The sequence below is a fragment of the Saccostrea cucullata genome, unplaced genomic scaffold, assembly GCF_032062105.1.
Source record: "Saccostrea cucullata isolate Sc308-1 unplaced genomic scaffold, CSIRO_AGI_Scuc_v1 ctg290, whole genome shotgun sequence".
Classification (NCBI taxonomy): domain Eukaryota; kingdom Metazoa; phylum Mollusca; class Bivalvia; order Ostreida; family Ostreidae; genus Saccostrea; species Saccostrea cuccullata.
This window is the reverse complement of record NW_026927363.1, coordinates 82,993-102,885: the sequence shown is the minus strand read 5'-3', so window position 1 is coordinate 102,885 and position 19,893 is coordinate 82,993. Positions and strand designations below refer to the sequence as shown.

The 19,893-nt window shown below is 35.0% G+C and overlaps 1 protein-coding gene across 2 annotated transcripts in view; it reads right to left on the bottom strand.

Annotated features, from left to right (window-relative positions):
• Positions 1–19,893, bottom strand: part of LOC134274223 (S phase cyclin A-associated protein in the endoplasmic reticulum-like) — a 32,796-nt gene that overhangs the window by 7,309 nt on the left and 5,594 nt on the right. Inside the window, exons 4-25 of one of the 2 annotated variants that reach the window (XM_062756479.1) lie at positions 19,519–19,622; positions 18,861–18,992; positions 18,406–18,632; positions 16,636–17,240; positions 16,325–16,501; positions 16,069–16,138; positions 15,434–15,557; positions 14,943–15,054; positions 14,501–14,641; positions 14,011–14,112; positions 13,515–13,711; positions 12,811–12,892; positions 12,335–12,493; positions 11,612–11,713; positions 10,907–11,037; positions 10,676–10,741; positions 10,334–10,460; positions 9,961–10,073; positions 9,252–9,375; positions 8,801–9,060; positions 6,661–6,807; positions 778–1,015 (exon numbers count right to left, since the gene is read on the bottom strand). In XM_062756479.1, the coding sequence (XP_062612463.1) occupies positions 778–1,015; positions 6,661–6,807; positions 8,801–9,060; positions 9,252–9,375; positions 9,961–10,073; positions 10,334–10,460; positions 10,676–10,741; positions 10,907–11,037; positions 11,612–11,713; positions 12,335–12,493; positions 12,811–12,892; positions 13,515–13,711; positions 14,011–14,112; positions 14,501–14,641; positions 14,943–15,054; positions 15,434–15,557; positions 16,069–16,138; positions 16,325–16,501; positions 16,636–17,240; positions 18,406–18,632; positions 18,861–18,992; positions 19,519–19,622 (3,540 nt within the window). The remainder of the gene's footprint in view (positions 1–777; positions 1,016–6,660; positions 6,808–8,800; positions 9,061–9,251; positions 9,376–9,960; positions 10,074–10,333; positions 10,461–10,675; positions 10,742–10,906; positions 11,038–11,611; positions 11,714–12,334; positions 12,494–12,810; positions 12,893–13,514; positions 13,712–14,010; positions 14,113–14,500; positions 14,642–14,942; positions 15,055–15,433; positions 15,558–16,068; positions 16,139–16,324; positions 16,502–16,635; positions 17,241–18,405; positions 18,633–18,860; positions 18,993–19,518; positions 19,623–19,893) is intronic. The other variant, XM_062756480.1, reaches the window with a different exon arrangement.

Genomic DNA, 19,893 nt, shown 5'->3' with positions numbered 1-19,893 from the left:
GTATTATATTATGTGCACTTTCTATTTGTAAAGTCAGAATGAACTTTTCTCTGATTTATTCAACTCATTCAGTAATGTACTTTGGCTTCAACAAATAAAAAAAAAACCCTAAAAAACCATCACGTCTTTTTACTAGAGCAGAAAAGTGACTGAAAGTCCAATAAATATATAAAACTTTAATCTCAAATATCAACTTGTTAGTTATCATTAATTTTTCAAGGCTGAGGTAAGTTTGATGTGCTACTGAAATTTTAACAAGTCATTAACAGCTATTTGATGACGTTAAGTGGCGTAAAATGATTTTTTTAATTGTAAATCTATCATCTTTGTCCCTAAAGACCAATAATGAGAGGCATCCTTTCAGAACTTTCCACTCTTTGTCTTTTGTAAGATCACAACCTGTAAATAATTTCTTAACCTCATTTACGGAGATAGTCCCCAATCCCTGCTGAGTGGTACATTGCATTCATTATTTTCCTCGCAAAATTAAGCTTTACTAACAAACTATAATGCAACTAAGATGCATGTAATCAAATTAAAAATTATTGACGTCACTGCTCATAAAGTTCAAATATAGACAAATTGAAAAAATGAATAATTAAAACAAAACCACACACAGTTAAATAATGAGGCATTGGGAATGTGGTAAATTTTGTTCTTTGATACAGACTGAAAGCAATTTTTTTTCCTTTGATGACTTTATAAATTTCTTGATATTGGGTGCTATAACTGAATGTTTCTTTGAATTCCAGACCTTACATAAAGCCAACAATTTACCTGTAACATCTCCAGGCTGAAGGTGGCCATATTGTTTAACATTTTGATGCCGGTCAGGATGACTGCCATGGTGTGCTGGGGTAACTCTGGGGGTGAGAGCTCGCCCCTGCTGGGAGCCCCAGAGTGAAGCAGCATGCCGTACAGAAGGGAGACAATCCCGACCAGTTCCGTCACCTCGTACGTACTGATCAGCTGAGTCGGGTCCTCAGGCTTCTTCTTCTCAAAGATAGCCGCATTCCTGAAATTACAGACAAAAATTTAGTAGCAAATAACAGGAGGTTCGGGGTTCCTACTGATACATTTAAAAAAAAAAAAATCTGTGATGAGGCTTATCACTTTTTTCAAAATGTTTGTAAAAGTTTTTTGCACAATTCATAATGTACATGTAATTGATGTTCCTTGCAATTATTTGTACTTCACACTGCTGAAAGTTTCATTTATTTTCAACTATTGATAGAATTAAGTTTTGGAGGCTTTTTTAGCCAAAGCATTAGCTTCAAGAAATCATTGTCCTGGATATAAATGTACAGTAGGGGAGATAAATCTAGATTGTAATCTTCAAATCCTTGGTCTCTGTAAAACTTGAACATTTTATAAAAAGGACTGCAACTCTTAAGACCGGTTTTCTATTTGTACAAATTCTAAGATTTGATTCTCCCTGGAAAAAGATGAACTAAATCAGGGTATCAGCCCTTATTTTAACTCCTATAACACCATACTGTATACTTAAATATACTTATAGTGAACAAACTTAATACAATGAATTAATGCTCACAGGGAAATGACTTTCATTTTAGTGAGTTTAAAATCTTTGTAAACTTACAGTAGTAAAGGATATTGCATATTATGCTTCTAAGATAGCAAAATTGTCCTTTGCCAGCACTGTGTTATAACTTATAAGCCTGTACTTCAAGAAAGCTTAAACATTTGGTTATGAGAAATATCTGATGGGAAAAATCCATTCTCTTAATGAATTGAAATGAATAGAAACTAATTGTATTATGGTCAAAGAAAAAAAGACAGAAATGAAAGAAATCGTCCAATTTTCTCTGCTGCAAAACAGAAAAAGAAATCTTGCATCAGATGCGAGCTTAAACACAAAACCATAAAACATCGCTGAACATTGAATTATTGGTCTTTATTTACAAAAAATGATAGTCTTAAATAGATTTATCAGATAAATGCGACAGCTCTAATTATATCTTGTGGGCTTTAATTATATTTTCAGTATGAAAAACATATTATTTTCTATCCATAAATGAATCATATTTTATCAATATTATATGAATCGTAGTCGCTGGTGAAGCGCGGTGTCTTGGGATGCGGAATTAGATTTAAGTCCAGTGTATAATAGAATGATGGGCTGCAATAAGTCCCCCCAAACGAACCATTAGGCAATCCCCTGAGGAGTATGATCGGGACGTATAACTCCATCAGTCACTGCAATATAATTTGCTGAGATTTAAGGTTGTCATATTTGATATAGATTAGGAATATAAAGCCAGGAATTATCCCGACAGCCCTAATGTGTTATCATTGTCATTGGTCATTTGAGCAGATAATTCAATATCTGTGGTATTTGGCGAGTACTGTGTTTACAATTAAACCAATTTTCTATCAAGCACTGATTTTGTTTTTTTCTCCTAAAAATGCACACATGCAAGGAACGTAATATTACGTTCAGTGCCTGGCGTAGGCCCAGAGGACATAGCTAATTTTGTGGAAACACAATGGCCCAATATTCAAATGTAATTTTGCTGAAAATCACAGCCAAAATGACTTCCTTTTTTAGTTTTCCTTTTAGATTTCATGCTTTTCAATTTTTTAAAATTCAACAGATTTCCTTTTTTGATTTTAAAACATTATCTGAAAAATGAATAATTCATATTCTTGATTCACAGTGAAGAAAACTTACAAGTGTCAAAGTGCATACACCTCATATGATTACGTAATAGAGTTGGGATATGAGATTTCCATCTATACCTTAAAAATATTTTCTGTATATCTAGTACATAATTCTTAAAGGAGAAACACATGTATATTAATTTTTCAAATTTGACTTTTAATATCACACAGCATGTTGTCTAACAAAGAAATAATTTGGCATTTAAAATGAACGATGTACAAACATGAAAGTTCAAACATGAAAATTACAATTGAACAATCGTTTTTGCAGAAAGAATTATTGAAACTAACTGAGATATTTAATTCATTTGCCTGAATAAAAAATATCCACAAGAACATTAAATTCTATATCTGACTGTGAATAATTCATGTTCAAAGTACACACAGAGAAAGACTATCTGTCTATCTCAGTGAACAAGAAAATTGGAAATCTCGTTTTGTCTGAATGATTTTTCTTCATTTCTCTAAAAAATTGGATTAGGTTAATTAAGATATCAACTGTGAAAATACATGGAAACACACCTGCATGTTAGATTTAATCATAGATTACTTGAACAATGTTACATAAATGTAAAAATTCTCTGCAGAAAAAAGAGAACATAATTATGTTCATGGTCTTTTTTTGCGCAATTGAAAACATATTACTCTCTGAATTCATTTTGCTTGTATTTTTTTTTTATTAGCCTCCATACAAATATGAAATGATAAATTGTCTCCAACACAAAATCAAAGACATGCCTGATTTGCACCAATGAAAAGACACTTAATTGGACGATTCAGATACGTACGGAAGAGAGGATTTTTTTTACCCAATTTTCATTACAGGAGAAACTCCAGTGACAGATGTATTCGTATCTGACCTGAACAGAAATAAAAATCACCCAACAGTTGGCTGGGCTTTTTCATGGAAAAAAAATCTGAAATACGTTTTAAAAATTTTGTAGTCCCTATTAACTTAATTAACAATGCATCTTTAACTGAAATGTTAACAAAGTGCATACTAATTTTTATTTTTCTTTAAAAATTAATAATACGAAATTGTACAAAATGAAATATTGAAAGTGGAATTCTCATCCTTGTGGAAGCAATATATATTATACAGTCTGGCCTACATAGACAGAATACACCTAGCACTTTCTTCAAAATACAATTAACCACTCAGTTACTAGTCTTTATATAAAGAGGGGAAAATCTTTTCCATAAAGCTTTTGTCAAAATTCTTAATGGAACAAATACTATTTACTTATTGGGTTTTAAATGGAAACAAATTAAATAATTCAAAATTTGTTAAATATCTTAAAACTTTGTTTAACATACCAAACTGTAATTCATTTTCTGTGATATTTTCACTGAACGATTTGTTCTTACTAAGGATTTATAGACAGCCTCCATGGGGCCAGTATCATATTCCCTGGTTCCTCCCCTAAACAACAGTTAATTATAGATCAGGGAAACCCCTAGCTCATCACTGTCAGAAGAAGACTGCCCTCATCACATAATAACAGGCCCCTGCACTGCTCTATCCACCTAATTACTGGTCCCCACAAACCCCGAACACAAGACAAGAGATACACGGAGCCTGACATATGACAAAATACGGAGTAAATAAAGGACTGTAATTACGATTTACAGGAAAACCTAGAAAATACGACAAGAGCTGAAACTGCCTGGCAGAAGAAGCTGGACCTGGGTAAAACTGGTGACAAGCTGCCACTCTGACTGGGATAAAAGCAGTCCCAAAGGACAGACTGCACTTCTATTAATTAACATGAATTCCATCTATAGCATGTGTGCTTACTGCAGATTTTAATTTTCTGTATTAATTATATCTGATTTGATCAAATAAGTTATGAATTCAAAAAATGCTCCAGTATATAACACAAAAAGAAATCCTTTTTTTCATATAAATAATGTGTTTTTTCCCTTTTATTAGCCTAAAAAAACTAATTATGAAAAAAAACCCCTCAATCTTAATTAGTTAATTACAACATATAAAGTCTTAGGGATTTTTCTGGCAATTCTCAACACCTGGTTAAATGTAACTGGTTGAAGGTTAAAATGCTTTTGTAATGGACATCCCTTGTGTTGAGAGCTAAAAATACGGCCACTGGAAGTCCAAAAGAATATCTGACTTATGTCTGATGTGACCTTGACCTTACACACACAACCACTGCATTTAATCAATAACAGACCTCTTTGGTCACAAGCAAGCAACCTATGTCCAAAATTTGATACTTATCCAATAAAAAGATTTAAAAATTTAAACCTCAAGATACCTTCAGAATTTAACCTTTCAGAGTTCTGTGACCTTGACCTTGTTTATATGAAATTTGTCCAGAGTCAAATCTTTAATGTGACTTTTAGCTTTTAGAAATGGTAATGGAATATGCTTAAGCCAAATTATGAACCTCAAACACCTCATTAGAAAGTTATAGACTGGAAATGATTGTGTAATGGTTTGGACTGTGGATATCGGCCTGGTAGCTCAGTCGGTAGAGCACCTGACTAGTGATGCTGGGGTACCAGACTTCATTCCCAGTCTAGCCATACATTTTCTCCCCTCCTGTTACAACTGCATTATAACACTCTATTCTACCAAATATTGTATTGTAGCCATCACATGACAGTACCCACTGAAAATGAAAACCTGGTAAAGAAACAGACTGTGACTGAGTCAGAAGACTTGTATCTGATCCTACTGCTATCAGTGGTACCTTGTACAGGAGGATACTGATTTATATCAATCCAAGGGAGACCCATTTTATCTGACTCCATTTTACATTCTGATTTCTATCAGTACAAACTACAAGTTCACTTCTTTGTAATGTGTAGTTAGACTAACATCATTTAAGAAACTGATGTCCTCATAAAATACATTAATATTCGTCTCGTTAATTTCAGCTCATTGATGAGGCTGGGGACTGAACTTAGAAAGAAAGTAAATAAAGAGTACAGATATCAGATAAAGTCTTAAAATCGGAAAAATCGTCTAATCTGATTATTTTTTACATTTCATGCTTAATATGCGATTTTAAAGATGGCCTCTATAATACACAGAGGGGGTGAAATGAAGGTCAGATCGAAGGAATAATCTCAGTTTTGTAAACTTATTGGATACTTTTATTTAAATTAAACATTTAAATTTAGATATAATTTGATTTAATATTGACAAATGACATATAACTGACTTATTTGTATTGAAATCATCAGAGCATGTTATCAATTATTTGTCATTAAGTCTATACACCTGCAAGGACACATCAAACGTCCTTGGAATTAGTGGTAACCATGCGTCTTGTATTCAGCAGTAGCTGTGGTTCCCATATCTGATTAAATGATATCGGCTCGGACATGACTTTCTTACAATCTGTTATAGTACAAAACTCTGCCTCTTCATCAAAACTTAAACTCATTAAATCAAATTTAATTTTCCAAATCTACTGTGAGCTCCAAGAACAGAATGGGAAAAAAGCAGAAGAAATAGGCATAAATGGGGGTTTTATTTTCCAGAAGTTACACCTCCATTCTCCCCAAGAGAAAGAAACATAAACAAAGAACACACATTACAGTCAATCTCTAAATGCTTCTCTCAATGCTCTATAAAATCACTTGATGCATATAATTTTAAAAGGAAAAATTTTTTCATTAGTGAAATGGATTTCCAGTGAGTCCACATATTAATAGAACTGATAATTGAGGTAATCACTCAAGAATCATGAGTTAAAATGTGTTACACACCAGAACGTTGTAACAATACATTCTGAATATGTACAAGTATCTTTGTCATATTTTAGTATCTATGTTAAACTTTCTTAATAAAACTTATATGATTTTAGTGTCTTGATTTAAAGTTTAGATTGAACTTGATTCCTTTTTGACAAGCACTTCAAGAAGGTAGGTATTGCCACTCCAGTTTGCATTGTTATTTGAGTATGGAGACATATCATTCTGGTGTGACTTTAGTGTATAGAGACGTACCGTTTTGACATAACTTTAGTCATAGCCACCAGAAGCCCAAGACTATGCTGTAGAAACTCGGCACCATCTTTATCGTCATCGATTGGACCCTGGACTTTACGGAAATACTGAGTCAGCTTATCTACTATTCCCACACTGACAATGTAACTGTGGAGGAAAGAAAATCAATTACACCACAGGCAACTAAACACAGGGAAAGAGAAATAACTCTTTCTGTGGACAAAATGATATTTGTGATTTTCTTGTTTATAGAAAATGAACACTTTTTGTAAGTACATTATACATAATATATACTGTTAGAATTAAAACTAAGTTAAATCAAACATATTTGGCCAGTTGCCTATCTATGGCTCAGATAAGTACAGCTCAGTGGTTGATCCGTGGATCACGTAAGCCGAGTTTAAACCCCAGTTGAGTCGGGATTACCTGAGTCGCAATTCTGTTGCACGCTATAAAACTGAGTAAGGTTTACCTAATCTTGACTTCATCATATAAGATGTTGAAGGATAATAGGTTTCCTCATATTACAGCACTTCAAAACAAGTTTTAATACTAGTAAATGGATGAAACTTAAAAGGATATATTTAAAAACAAAGATATATATTGATGTTAAATTGTAAATTAAAAATGCCGAAAAAATGCAATACAATTTAATTCAAATCACGGCATCTTTCATCGAAACTCAAACCATAAGAAAATATAAAATCGCAAACAAAATAAAGCTTTTACAAAAGACTGAAGAGAAGAAAACAGGGATGGGGGTCTTGGAATAAGTAATTTAGAAACAATACCAAAACACAAGATATGGGTAATTAATAAAGGAACAATATATAAATTTAGATTTGTAGTTTAAAAAGATCAAATGAAAAAAAAAACGTATAAGACATTATTTTTGAGACAACACATATTAGCTATGTTTTCTAGAGAATTTTTTACAGCGGCAAAATGATAGGGGACGAACATGCCCTCCCTCCCCCGGTTCCTACGGCCATGTAGATAGCCTGATTAATCAGATAACTGAAATACTTTTTATCCTTAGGAAAATCGGCATTATTAGAAATAATTGGAATGTGTATCATCATCAATTCCTAAATTTGATTTAAATTTGGTATACTGAGTATTAGAAAGTTTCTATAAAATTCCTGCTTATGTACATTTATGTATTTTAAAAGTACCTTCAAAAACTTTATATTACAGCTACATCAGTGTTAAAACGGCACATTGAACAGCTGTTAAAGAATTGTGCAAAAAGAAAAATCCCCATGCAATATGGCCATAAAAATTTTCTTGCAGAATAGCTCTTCTAATACTGCAAAATCTATCAACGCAATCATCATTACCATAAAACATTTCTGTAACATAGAAATATTTCAAATATCGAGATATTCTACCCAAAAATCCATGGAAATGTTATAAAGCCGGGTTTAAACCACCCCTACACCAGGTTTAGAATTTACCGTAATTCTGAGCCGTACTCAGTCAATCCTTACATGCGTGCAACGCGAAAACTTGGATTTAAACCCGGAATCATTGATCGTAGGTTTAAATCTGAGGTACGCAACCGGCCAATTATGATGTTTCCTGTAACAAGATTTAAAAATGTAAGTAGGTGAAGGTTCTTTTAAACTGTTCTCTATGCACTTCAATTTCCTTTTCACTATTAACATGGGAAATATTAATACTAGTAGTTAGAAATAAAAAAGTTCCACAACACACATATGTGATAGGAGAAGGTCTGATCATATTATGTAACTATATTTATATTTTGAAACAAAAGAGAAACAAACCTGATTTTAAACATTTGTTATCAAAGTGGATCAGTTTGTTTATGTTATTTATCATCAATGTGTGAAATAATTCAAAATCTTCAGATAATATACACGTAAATATACTGTATATCCATTTTTTTTTTCACATTTTGTGAAAAAGGGGTAGATTTGTACAGTTTTTATTTTGTGTAAGTTATTTTTTACAATTGAAGATTTGTTTTAAAAAAAATAGTAATGTTTTTATGTCCCATTATAGCTGACATAATTTCTGTATGTTTCATATTTAGCGAATTAAAAATAATCGCAGAAAAAGCGAAAAATAGATCATCACGAAAAAACTGGATATATGGTAGTAATATAATAAGAATCACCTGATGAGATCATTAGCTCTACTAGACACTGTGTCCACCGTCCCGCTCATTCTCTCGGCAGAAGCCTCACTGACGTTAGATGCCGGGTTATTTTTAGCCAGACAGGACAACACTGTAGACATGAGCTGCATCAGACTGAGGGCCAGCGCGTCGTATGGGAGTTTGTGTCCCTGGGACGTCCCGGAGATCGTGCCCGAGGACTGAGAACTTCCTGCCGACTGACCCGACCCGGGGCGAGACTGGTTCTCTGGTAGGAGGAGCTGTACAGAGAGAAAAAACGGCTATTTACTTTATTATCATCCCCTCTATACATGTTTTACTTAACAGTTTGCCGGAATTATTTATAACAACATATTTAATATTATTTGCATTGAATTTTAATTTTTAAAAAAGAAAATCATTTTTGATGATAAATGACAAAAACAATGTACAATAAGATAACACTCCTTACCATCAGTCTCTGGACGAGTAGATCGGCTATAATTCCGATCTTGTTACTGAACAACATGTAGTGACAGTTGTCGTAATGACTTTTACAGGCTTGGCGGAACACATTACAAGTCAAGGTCAGGGTCCTGTAAAAAGAAACAAAGATTTTACCAATGGAAAATGAACTGTAATATACATGCACACTATCAAAAATAACCTTTAAGAGCAAACACTTATCTTTGACCTCTGACCTAATGTAGATTACTGACCTAATTTCTAAGTTCAATTACTTGAGGGGGGAATGAAAGGATCTGACCTACTTTCTACGGAGAATACTTTAGTAAAAAATGTTGGGAGCTGACCTACTTTCTATGATGACTTACTTTGGTGGGATAACTAGGGGTAATTCTGGAGTGGCGTACACTTTATATGGTGACTTACTTTGGTGGGATAACTGGGGGTAATTCTGGAGTGGCGTACACTTTATATGGTGACTTACTTTGGTGGGATAACTGGGGGTAATTCTGGAGTGGCGTACACATAATATCGATACTTACTTTGGTGGGATAACTGGGGGTAATTCTGGAGTGACGTATACTTTATATGGTGACTTACTTTGGTGGGATAACTGGGGGTAATTCTGGAGTGGCGTACACTTTATATGGTGACTTTCTTGGGTGGGATAACTGGGGGTAATTCTGGAGTGGCGTATACTTTATATGGTGACTTACTTTGGTGGGATAACTGGGGGTAATTCTGGAGTGGCGTTGTCTAAGACATGGAGGAGTCTACAGAGACTGTTCAGTCCACCCAGCACCCGCAGGGCATTCTGGTCCTGTCCACTCTGTAGATGAAAATAGCAACAGTCCACAAAGGAACATGGCACAATTATATTAATCTGACAACTGTAGTAATTATTCTTACAGCAGCAAATTTATCAACAATAAAAAATATTACTGTTAGAAAACAATGTTGTACAGAATTTTATGATGGAAATTCTTCTGAATAGATGCATAAATGTACCGTTAAAAGTTTTTTAAAAGAGACTGCACACATAGTCCAACATTACTTATTTTCACACAAAACAGTGTTACTAGAGCTTACCTTTTTGTCTAAAATCCTGCTGATTTCCCCTAATGCTCTGTCTAGGGCTGACACTTTGTTCTGAGGCCAGGGGCCTGAGTCCTGGGTCTGGAGATATTTGTTGATGTCTCGGACTATTTTATGTATTCTGTAAATAAACCAAACTTGGACTCAAAATTCAGCATAATCAGAAACAGTAAATGAAATTTATCTTTACAAAATGACAACTGAAGATTCCCTGCTTTGTTGTTTATAGAATTTTAGCAGTTTAGAATTTTATACAATATTTAACATTACCAACTTTGCTTTGTTATTTCCATAAATTTAGGATTTAAGTACATGTAATACTATAACATCACTCACTTTGCTTTGTGTTCAGACTCGACTTGCTGCTGTTTCTGAGACAAGGAATTCTCATACTCATGTCCTCTGTAATATAAAATAAGAAACTTCAGTATAGATTATGACTATGCATCTTCCCTTCTTTGAATTAAAATTACAAAAAGTAAATAATGCAATCATAGATAAATACCCCTACTCCTCCCAATTTTTTTTTTTGGGGGGGGGGGGGTTATTCTTGCTACAGTTTCCTACCTTGTGGTCATCCTCTGTCGGAGTTTCTTTGACCTCTTCTTCATGGACTTGAGTCTCTCTTTCTCAGACACAATCTTGGGGTGGGTGCTGTTGGTCGGGGCATTCACAATGTGCTTCAGATTAAAGTTCTCCTGTAAAACAAAACAGATCCTTTGTCACTTTACATGTATATCAATATAAACTTTTATCATTATATTATTTATAACAATGTCTTTTTAACGAGAAAGATTTAGCTCAAAACCTCTCTAAAAATTATTGTTCATAAAATTATTTTAAAAACAATTTCACACCTGTACTCCCTTCTTTTCTTCAAAGATTTATGATATTCAAATAAAGGTGTATGTACATGTATCAATATGATATATGACTGCAAAATTGGCATTAATAAATCTGTTTCTGTCCAAAATGTTTGTGTTCTTAGGTACTGTATACAGGGTAATTTTCACCCAATGTTATTTCCGCCCTGTCACATTTGGAAAAAAGTTTGTCCCATTCTAAATTTGCCTACTAGAATGATTTTTATATAATACTGCTTACTTCGAATTTGCCCTGTTTAAAACTTGCCCACTTACAACTAGGGCCAAAGGGATGAAAATAAAACAGGGGCAAAAGTTTCCCTGAATACAGTATTTAATTCATTGCACTTAAGCATTTTAAACAGGACAGTATGACTGCCCCTGAGTTTATCTTCTTACACAGACTTACAATTTCCTGTTTAGACATGGCTTTCCCTGAGTTGTTGTCCTGTAATGCCTGCTGATGTTTCTTTCCCCTCAGATGACTCAACAAGTAAACCTCTGATGTTATCTATTAAAACAAAACAACAAAGATTCAATGTAACTCATATGAGACTTTCAGGAGGTAAGAGTACCAGTTGATTTGTCTATGGTGTCCCACATAGATAGACAAGCAGACTGACTCTTTGACTTGTATGAAAATAAATGATCAAATTCAGTTTTATTTCATTATTCAAGATAATCCCTCTCCAGAAAAAAAATTACCAGATTAATAAGATGGTACATCTATTCAATAAAGACAGCTGCAAGTAATTAAAAAATCTTTAAAAATTGTATTTTTTTTGGACATAAAATTCAATTTCAGTAGATCTTCAAACTCCTCCTCCCTCCCCCCAATTCAGCTTTTTAATCTTACCAGCACATTACAGATAGTACAGAGTTTCTTGTGGTCGTATGGTACGATGTTTGGAGATTCGTTATGTTCTTCTGTCAAGTGTTTCAGTATACTAACCAGTGCGTTACAGATAGTATAGAGCTTCTTGTGGTCGTATGGAAAAACATTTGGAGCCTCGTTATGTTCCTTCGTCAAGTGTTAACTTACCAATGCGTTACAGATAGTACAGAGCTTCTTGTGGTTGTACGGTAGGACATTCAGAGGTTCGCTATGTTCCTCCGTCAAGTGTTAACTTACCAATACATTACAGATAGTACAGAGTTTCTTGTGGTCGTACGGTACGACGTTGGGAGCTTCATTATGTTCCTCTGTTGAGTGTTTCAGAATACTCATCTCGAACGCCTTCTCCCGAATCTGCTGTAAATTCTCCTGGTGCCGCTGGCTCGTCTCATCTTGCTGTAAAAGTTAAAATAAATCAAGGATTCAATATAGTTAACTTCATCCAAATAGTTTTATTGAATTACTGTATGTGTACTTGAATAAGTGGGCTTCATAATTTAGCAGCTTTGGTGCACACATTGATGTGCTAATACATGAATACCACTAAGAAATCATATACAAACACAGTATACTGTGCAGAAGTGTATCAATACACCAACAACTCCGTATCCAGTGATTGCACCAAATTTTGAATACACCAATTCATGTATATGTACAGTATTTATTTGCAGCTCACTGAAATAAAATTTGATAAACAGAATAAGGGTTCCCACCTTTTGCTGGATTTTCTTCTGTAATTCCTGGATGTGTTGTTGATGCTGAGCATTAAGTACTGCCAACCTCTCTTCTCTCTCTCTGTTACAAAAACAAGGGCTTATTTAATACAAGTCCTTTTATACTGAATCTTCTATTTTCTCCACCTATTGTAAATGAACTTACCAAAGCCAGCTTCATATTTTTTAGGCTTTGGCTTTAACATACTGTAGAAGTACTTTTTTCCGCGTGGTATCAATTTACGCTATGTACGCGGTCACAAATTTTCCGAGGAAATTTGTCCAAGCGTTCTTAATGTATAAATAAGGCATTTAGTGACAATCTAGAAAATCCGCGTAATTTTCTACCCGCGGATTAAACAGAAATTGAAATTCCGCGGAATTATGACCCCGTGGAAAATAGTATGTCTACAGTATGCGTTATTTCATGAATACTGTTAAGAAGTTATTAATGGATACAAAGAGCAGACTTGTGTGTAGCAATAATTCATGATTACGTCAACCACTCCATATCCAATGGCTGAGCTAATTTCAATACTTCGATTTATGTACATGTACAGTACATAGAGTGTCAGATATTAAAGCATAACAGAGAGATATCCATGCCTTGTATTTAGATCAACCCTGACCATTGTCCTTAACACAGCATAAAAGATAACCCTGACCTTTCCTCCCTAACACAGAGTGCACTTGATTACACTGACCTTTCCTTGGCCCTGATGTTTTCCAGCCTTTCCTTCTCTCGTTCCTGTTGCTGCTGTTCTGCCCGGGCAGATCTCTGTTTCCTCTTTTCCTCCATTTCCTTCAGCCTCGCCTGTCTTTCCGCCTCCAGGGCTTTCCTCCGTTCCTCCACTGCTGCTTCCTTTGCCAGCTTCTCTTCATGACGGCGTTGTCTCTCGTCCTGTCACATAAAAATAACAGTGTAACTTATGAATACAACACACACAAATATAGTGTAATTACATGTAAATGTAGAAATAGCCTGAAAAACGAGGCCTTTTTCCATGCATCTCTTCTTTTTATTTGAAAGCAGCATTCACATATCATGCATAATTTGAACTAAATAAAGTAATATGACATTACTCAAGGATTAAAACTTAGTTTCGTTCTAGTGGGAAAAGAAGCATTTAAATAAGCAGCATTAAGCCTCAATGGACAATGAATGTTTTTTTCCTTCCACATTGACCGTGACACACCCACCTGTATGTCTTGTAGTCGAGCCTCAGACACCTGGTGTTTAGACATTATCTCGTGCCGTTTATTCTGAGCCTCCAATGTGTTGATAAATTCTATTTCCTTGCCCTTGGAAAAGTACAAAGAAAATAAGCTTATCCCCTTCCAGGAATAAATATAAACTGAAACTTTTAGTGCCATGCAAACCAAATTATCTAGAGGCCATGGAAAGCTTGCCATTCTAAGCCAGGTCAAATAGAATAAGAAATTAAAAAAATATATACAGTCCTACACATTATATTTGATGATTCAAATAATTAATCTTTGAATTTGCCACCTTTAAAATAAAACTGTGTTATTTAACACTTACACTGTAAAACATGTATTTGGATAAATTTTCTTTGTTTTTCTTTGTGGCAAATTTGCAATGTAATAGTTCTTCACAAACTTTCAACATTAGCAGTATACAAAACAGAACTGGATCATTAAAGAATATACTGCTGGTATTTAGCCTGACCTTTGCTTCCTCTTCGTGAGCTTTCTGAGCCTTTATCCTGATCTGTAACTGACGTCTCTCCTCGGCCTTCGCCATCTTCCTCTGTATTGTACCCTTCCTCTGTTGTAAGAGCTCATCCTTCCAGGCCCGCACCTCCTCCACCTGTCAATATATATAAATAGTGTAAGTCGATTTTTAAAATTCCATGGTGTTAAAATTTCACTATTTCTCAAAAAGTACCAATCATGATGGTTTTAATTTCAAGCTGCAAGAAATTAATTTTAATTTTGTATAAGCATTTAAGCGTTTTAAAAACTAACGATAGAATTCACCATAGTCAAATTAAAACCATCGTGATTATTTGCCATTTACAGTATTTATTTCCATATATAATTTTTTTAACACAGATTTCATTTTAAAAATTATATAGACAACTTCTCAACAATGTTTCAAAACCTATTACCTTTTTAGAGATGTCCTTGAGTCTCTCGGCTTTTTCCTGCATTAGTTTTTCTCGGAGTTCCCGGGCCTTGGCCTGTTTTTGTTCATGTCTCTTTCTGGATTCAGTGGGAGATCTATCAAAAGGAGAAGATGACAAGTTAACAAAAGGCTTAAATTTAAATAGACTGTACAATTTTTCTCTAAAATAAAATGAAGTAAGCACTTTCTGGGAGACAGAGAAATTTTTAGGCATATAACTTGCCCTATGCATCACAAGGCCAAAGTTCTGAAATTTACCCGTACTTCTTTTGACAGGAAAAGTAATGACTATGTTTACCTTCCATAATTTTCCTAGCAAATTTTTGTCTATTTAAAACGAGTGCATTTGAAGGTCTCAGTCAAAATCAGCATAACAAAATAAGATCTTCATTTTTACTTGTCGAGAACATTTATGAGTGAATTTGTATTTGGTATATATACAGTAACTGAGTATTAAAGTGTATTTTCCGTCACCTTTTTCGGGAGGGTGAGGAGAGTTTTTCGTGCATGTGTACGGCATGCCCCGGGGTCCTGACTTCCTCTTCGTCCTCCTCCACCATCTCCCCCCATGACTTGTTACGCTCACTCTCAGACTTGGCTACAGAGGAAAAATAATATCACATCAAAATTATCATTACTGAGTGAAGCGAGGCTGGGCTCCCCCCACGACTTGTTACGCTCACTCTCCGACTTAGCTGCAGAAGGAAAATAATTAACACATACAAAACCAACACACCAAAATTATCATTACTGAGTGAAGCAATACTGGGCTCCCCCAACGACTTGTTATGCTCACTCTCTGACTTGGCTAAAGAGGAAAAGTAATTAACACATACAAAACTAACACACCAAAATTACTACTTTACAAAGCAACACATAGTGAAGCAAGAAATTGACTGGGCTCACGAAAGACACAAAAAAACACAAGAAAAAAATTCAATTTTTTAAAATTCAAATGCATGATTATGAAGCTTATACATCTTTTTAGTAAATTTTAAAGCTACATGTATTTTAAATTCTTCAGATTAATTTTCTTTATTAGTTATAAGTACATTTGACCACGTTGACCAGTTTATAAATAATATGTATATGAACTATTTTTAAAGTACCTTCATACTGAGCACATATTGTGTCCCAATCCAGTGATTTCTGAGAGGATTCTAGGGAGCTCATTGTGTTCTAAAACAAAATTAGTTCTTTAAATAACTTTTCAGTATGCATTTTCTAAATTTCAAGTATATCGAACAAAAAATTTACACACATGAAGTATAACAGTGAGTAAAGAAAACAAAAGAGATTGAAACCACCCACCCATATTGTTAATCCTGATGGACTATTGTGTAATACATGTACATCAAACCTTACCCCCAGCTCATTCTCCGTTTCTGTCTCTGTCTCGACTTCGATGACGGTGTTTTCCTCGCGGGCGAGTTCCTTCAGCCAGACCTCCTCTTCCTCTATGGCCGTCTGTATCGCCTGCTGTTGCTCCGCCTCCAGCTGATTGGTCAGTTCTTCTTCCTCATCCATTGCCGACGCCAGGGCCTGGAAATCATCATTAATTAGACTACATCTGCCAATCATCACAATTATCAATGTACAGCGCACAATAATATCAAAGTCAATCGTAAATTCATCTTTAGCCAATATAGTCTCCACAGCTTTCCAGCAAAGCTCACCTTGTCTATGACCAGAGCCTCTTCATCTTCTGTTGCAGATTCCTCCATCACCGGGGATACGGCCTTGACCTCTTCCAGAATTTTATTTACCGGTCCTTCGTCTTTGACCTCTATGGGTACTACCTCTAGTTGAAGCTTTTTCTCCGTTCTCTCCTCTATGGTTAGGACAGAGGGGAGAGATCTACTGTCCTGTTTGACAGGCGTATTGTAGGACTGTACAGTGGGTGGGGACAGACTGCTCTGTTTGACAGAGTGGCTGTAGGATTTTGTGGGTTTACTTAGCGACCCAGTGGACCCACTTTTACTGGAATCCAGTCTGGATCTCGAGAGTGACAGGGTCTGGGGGCGGTTCTCTTTCTCGCTGTCTCGTCTTTCCCCCAGGGAGGTCCTGAACACAGATTTCTGAGGTGGTGTCCGACCTTTACCTCCCCCGTGATTCCAGGGTGGCCTCCTCTGCCCTGATGTGTGTGGGTCTGAGTATGTCCGCTGGAGTTTGGCTGGCGATTTCCCGACCCCAGTCAGATTCTCCAGGGACCGCTGAGAGGGAGAATTTCTGGCACGACCTTTTGGTGGTCTGTGGACAGTCTCCCAGCCTTCATTGTCATCTGAAACAAAAATAATATTACCATAATTTTACAGTACAACACATCCCTTCTTATTATTCAATATTTCACTGCATTTACAAAGAAGTCACTTTTAAGCTGCAAATCTCTTTTAGGCCAGCATTTTTTTATTTTTAGGTTTACAAACCCGCCGCTCAAGTTTTTGCATTTTCAGAAAAAAAATAAAATTGAGAAAAACAAATTTTTTCTTTCCGATGTCAAATTTGAAATTAAATTTACGATGAACATGGCGGGTAATGAAGGGAGATTTGTGTCAAGTCCATAGCAGCACTAAAGCTTGATTTAATGTAAATATTTATCTGCCATTCAAAACGTTTCACCCGTTCAGAGAACAATAAAATGCTGCATGTTGGTGAGATAATTATGTATCCGTATTCAAAAGTAACTGTGTCTGTAATTGTAAATTATTTTCCTCCCACAGGTTTAAAACTGTGTGTATTGTCAGAGACATTGTTTATGTTTCTGTCATAGCTTTCTGTCATTCTTCAGAAGGGTCGCTTATGCATCAGATGTAATGAATAAAACTATGGGAGAAGTTAAATCCATTTGAGGAAGAAATAAACAATAGCCTAAAGAAATATTTCAACTATTTAAAAACAAGAATATACAAATATATACAGGCATATAGTATCGTTTATGGCGGCCAGAAAAATTATTTTACACTTAATTGAAAAAAATTCCTCCCTACTCCTCAATACTCCTTGGGAATACTCCCTGTCTGTTTTATGAAAGGAATTATTACTTTTATAGATCTAGAGTGAATTAATATTTTAGATTAATTTCTAAGATATATTAAAAGAGATTTAAAAAATTGATTTTTTGTTTTAAAAAATCTGTATTTTGTCCATGCAACATCAAAAGATTTATGTCACTGCCCCCAACTGGTAGATGATGAAATAAACAATTAAAGGTTGTATTTTCCCCTTTGTAACCCTTATGTGTCCAGTGGCAAGAAGGTGGAGAGCATAAAAAAAGAAGCAAAAATTAATGTAGAAAAGTCGATAATGTATCCAAAATATAATTTTTTTTTTTTTTTATTTCCTCCTCCTACAGGACTTTTTCATTCTGATGTTCGTAAACCTAAAAATAAAAAAATGCTGGCCTTAAAGAGAAAACAAGAACTGAAATTAAATGATGAGCTATCAACCTTCTATAGTAGTGCTTCCATCTGTATCCACATCATCTGTGTGTCCGTTCTGCTTTGGGGGTGGGGAGGGTAACACTGGCCCGGGGGATATGGGGGATGTGCTACCTTGTACTTGTGGGGAGGCTGGGGTAGGGGTCTGGACCCCATCTGTGCGGGAGGAGGTGGGGGTGTTGGATTTACCCCTCACTTTATCTGCCCAGCTGTTCCCATCTTTTATATTTTCTGTTCTGGAAAATAAAAAAAAAACTTTAGGGAACACAAATTTCTATAAGCGCAATCAAAAGATAAATGAGATCCTATAACAGTATTACCTGGAAGAGATGAATTTATTTTAAATCACACAGCATAAATTTAGAAATATTTCTGCAAATCTCCATTTCAACAAAACCCTTTTAAATTTCTTATTTACAGATATGAGTTTAACATAAAACTGCTTGGTTGTGGGTAACCCTTACTCTGATCTGTTGAGATCTGTGAACTGTAGGACCCGCTGGGCGGGGCTGGTGGGGGTGTTGATAGGGACCTGTCCCTGGCTATTGGCCTTCCCTGGAGACATCTTCCTCACCTCCCAAGCAATTGACGTGGGCCTGTGGAAATTCAGTTAAAGAAAACAATTATAAGGATATCTATGAAACAATCTAGAATACTCTCTCATTTAATATAAATAAAATACTGTAGATCACTAAATTTTCGTGACACCTTATTTTCGTGATAGTCATTGACTCTTTATAAGCAAGGCATAATTTTCATGAATTGTTAGTATTTCTCTATACAATCTTAAGGAATACTATTATACATGAGAAGAAATTTTCGTGTGCTCACTGTCTTGTGTAATTATGCGAAAATAAAGTTCTCGTGAATAAAAAGTGATTTACAGTATTTTACAGAAATAAAATTAACTCATACATTATTTGAATACATTTCAAGCTTACTTGACTATTATCTTGAGTAATTGATATAAAGGATTACATTTGGTTTATTTACCTGTGCTCTTGTATTTTATCTGCATTATAAATGACAGAATATTGAATTACTATTTAAAGAACATCCAGGAGAGTCTATAGAGTACCTCAGGACCAAACATCAGATATAATTACAGGTGGCACCACTTACCTGTCCCCTTCTTTGGTGGCGTCCTCGTAAGCCTTCATTGTGTGGAGTCTCTCTATCAGTGATTTAAAATCACGAGTACTGTTGTCCAACATCATGATCACTTCCTGTGTAAAAAATGTAACAAATCATGATTACTTCCTGTCAAAATGTTACAAAATAAGATTTCCTGTCAAAATAAGCGAGTCCAGTGTAAAAATGTAACAAAATAAGAGTCCAGTGTAAAAATGTAACAAAATAAGAGTCCAGTGTAAAAATGTAACAAAATAAGAGTCCAGTGTAAAAATGTAACAAAATAAGAGTCCTGTCGTAAAAATGTAGCAATATAAGAGCCAAATGTTTCAATCTAGTGTTTCATTGCATCAATTATTTTCCTGT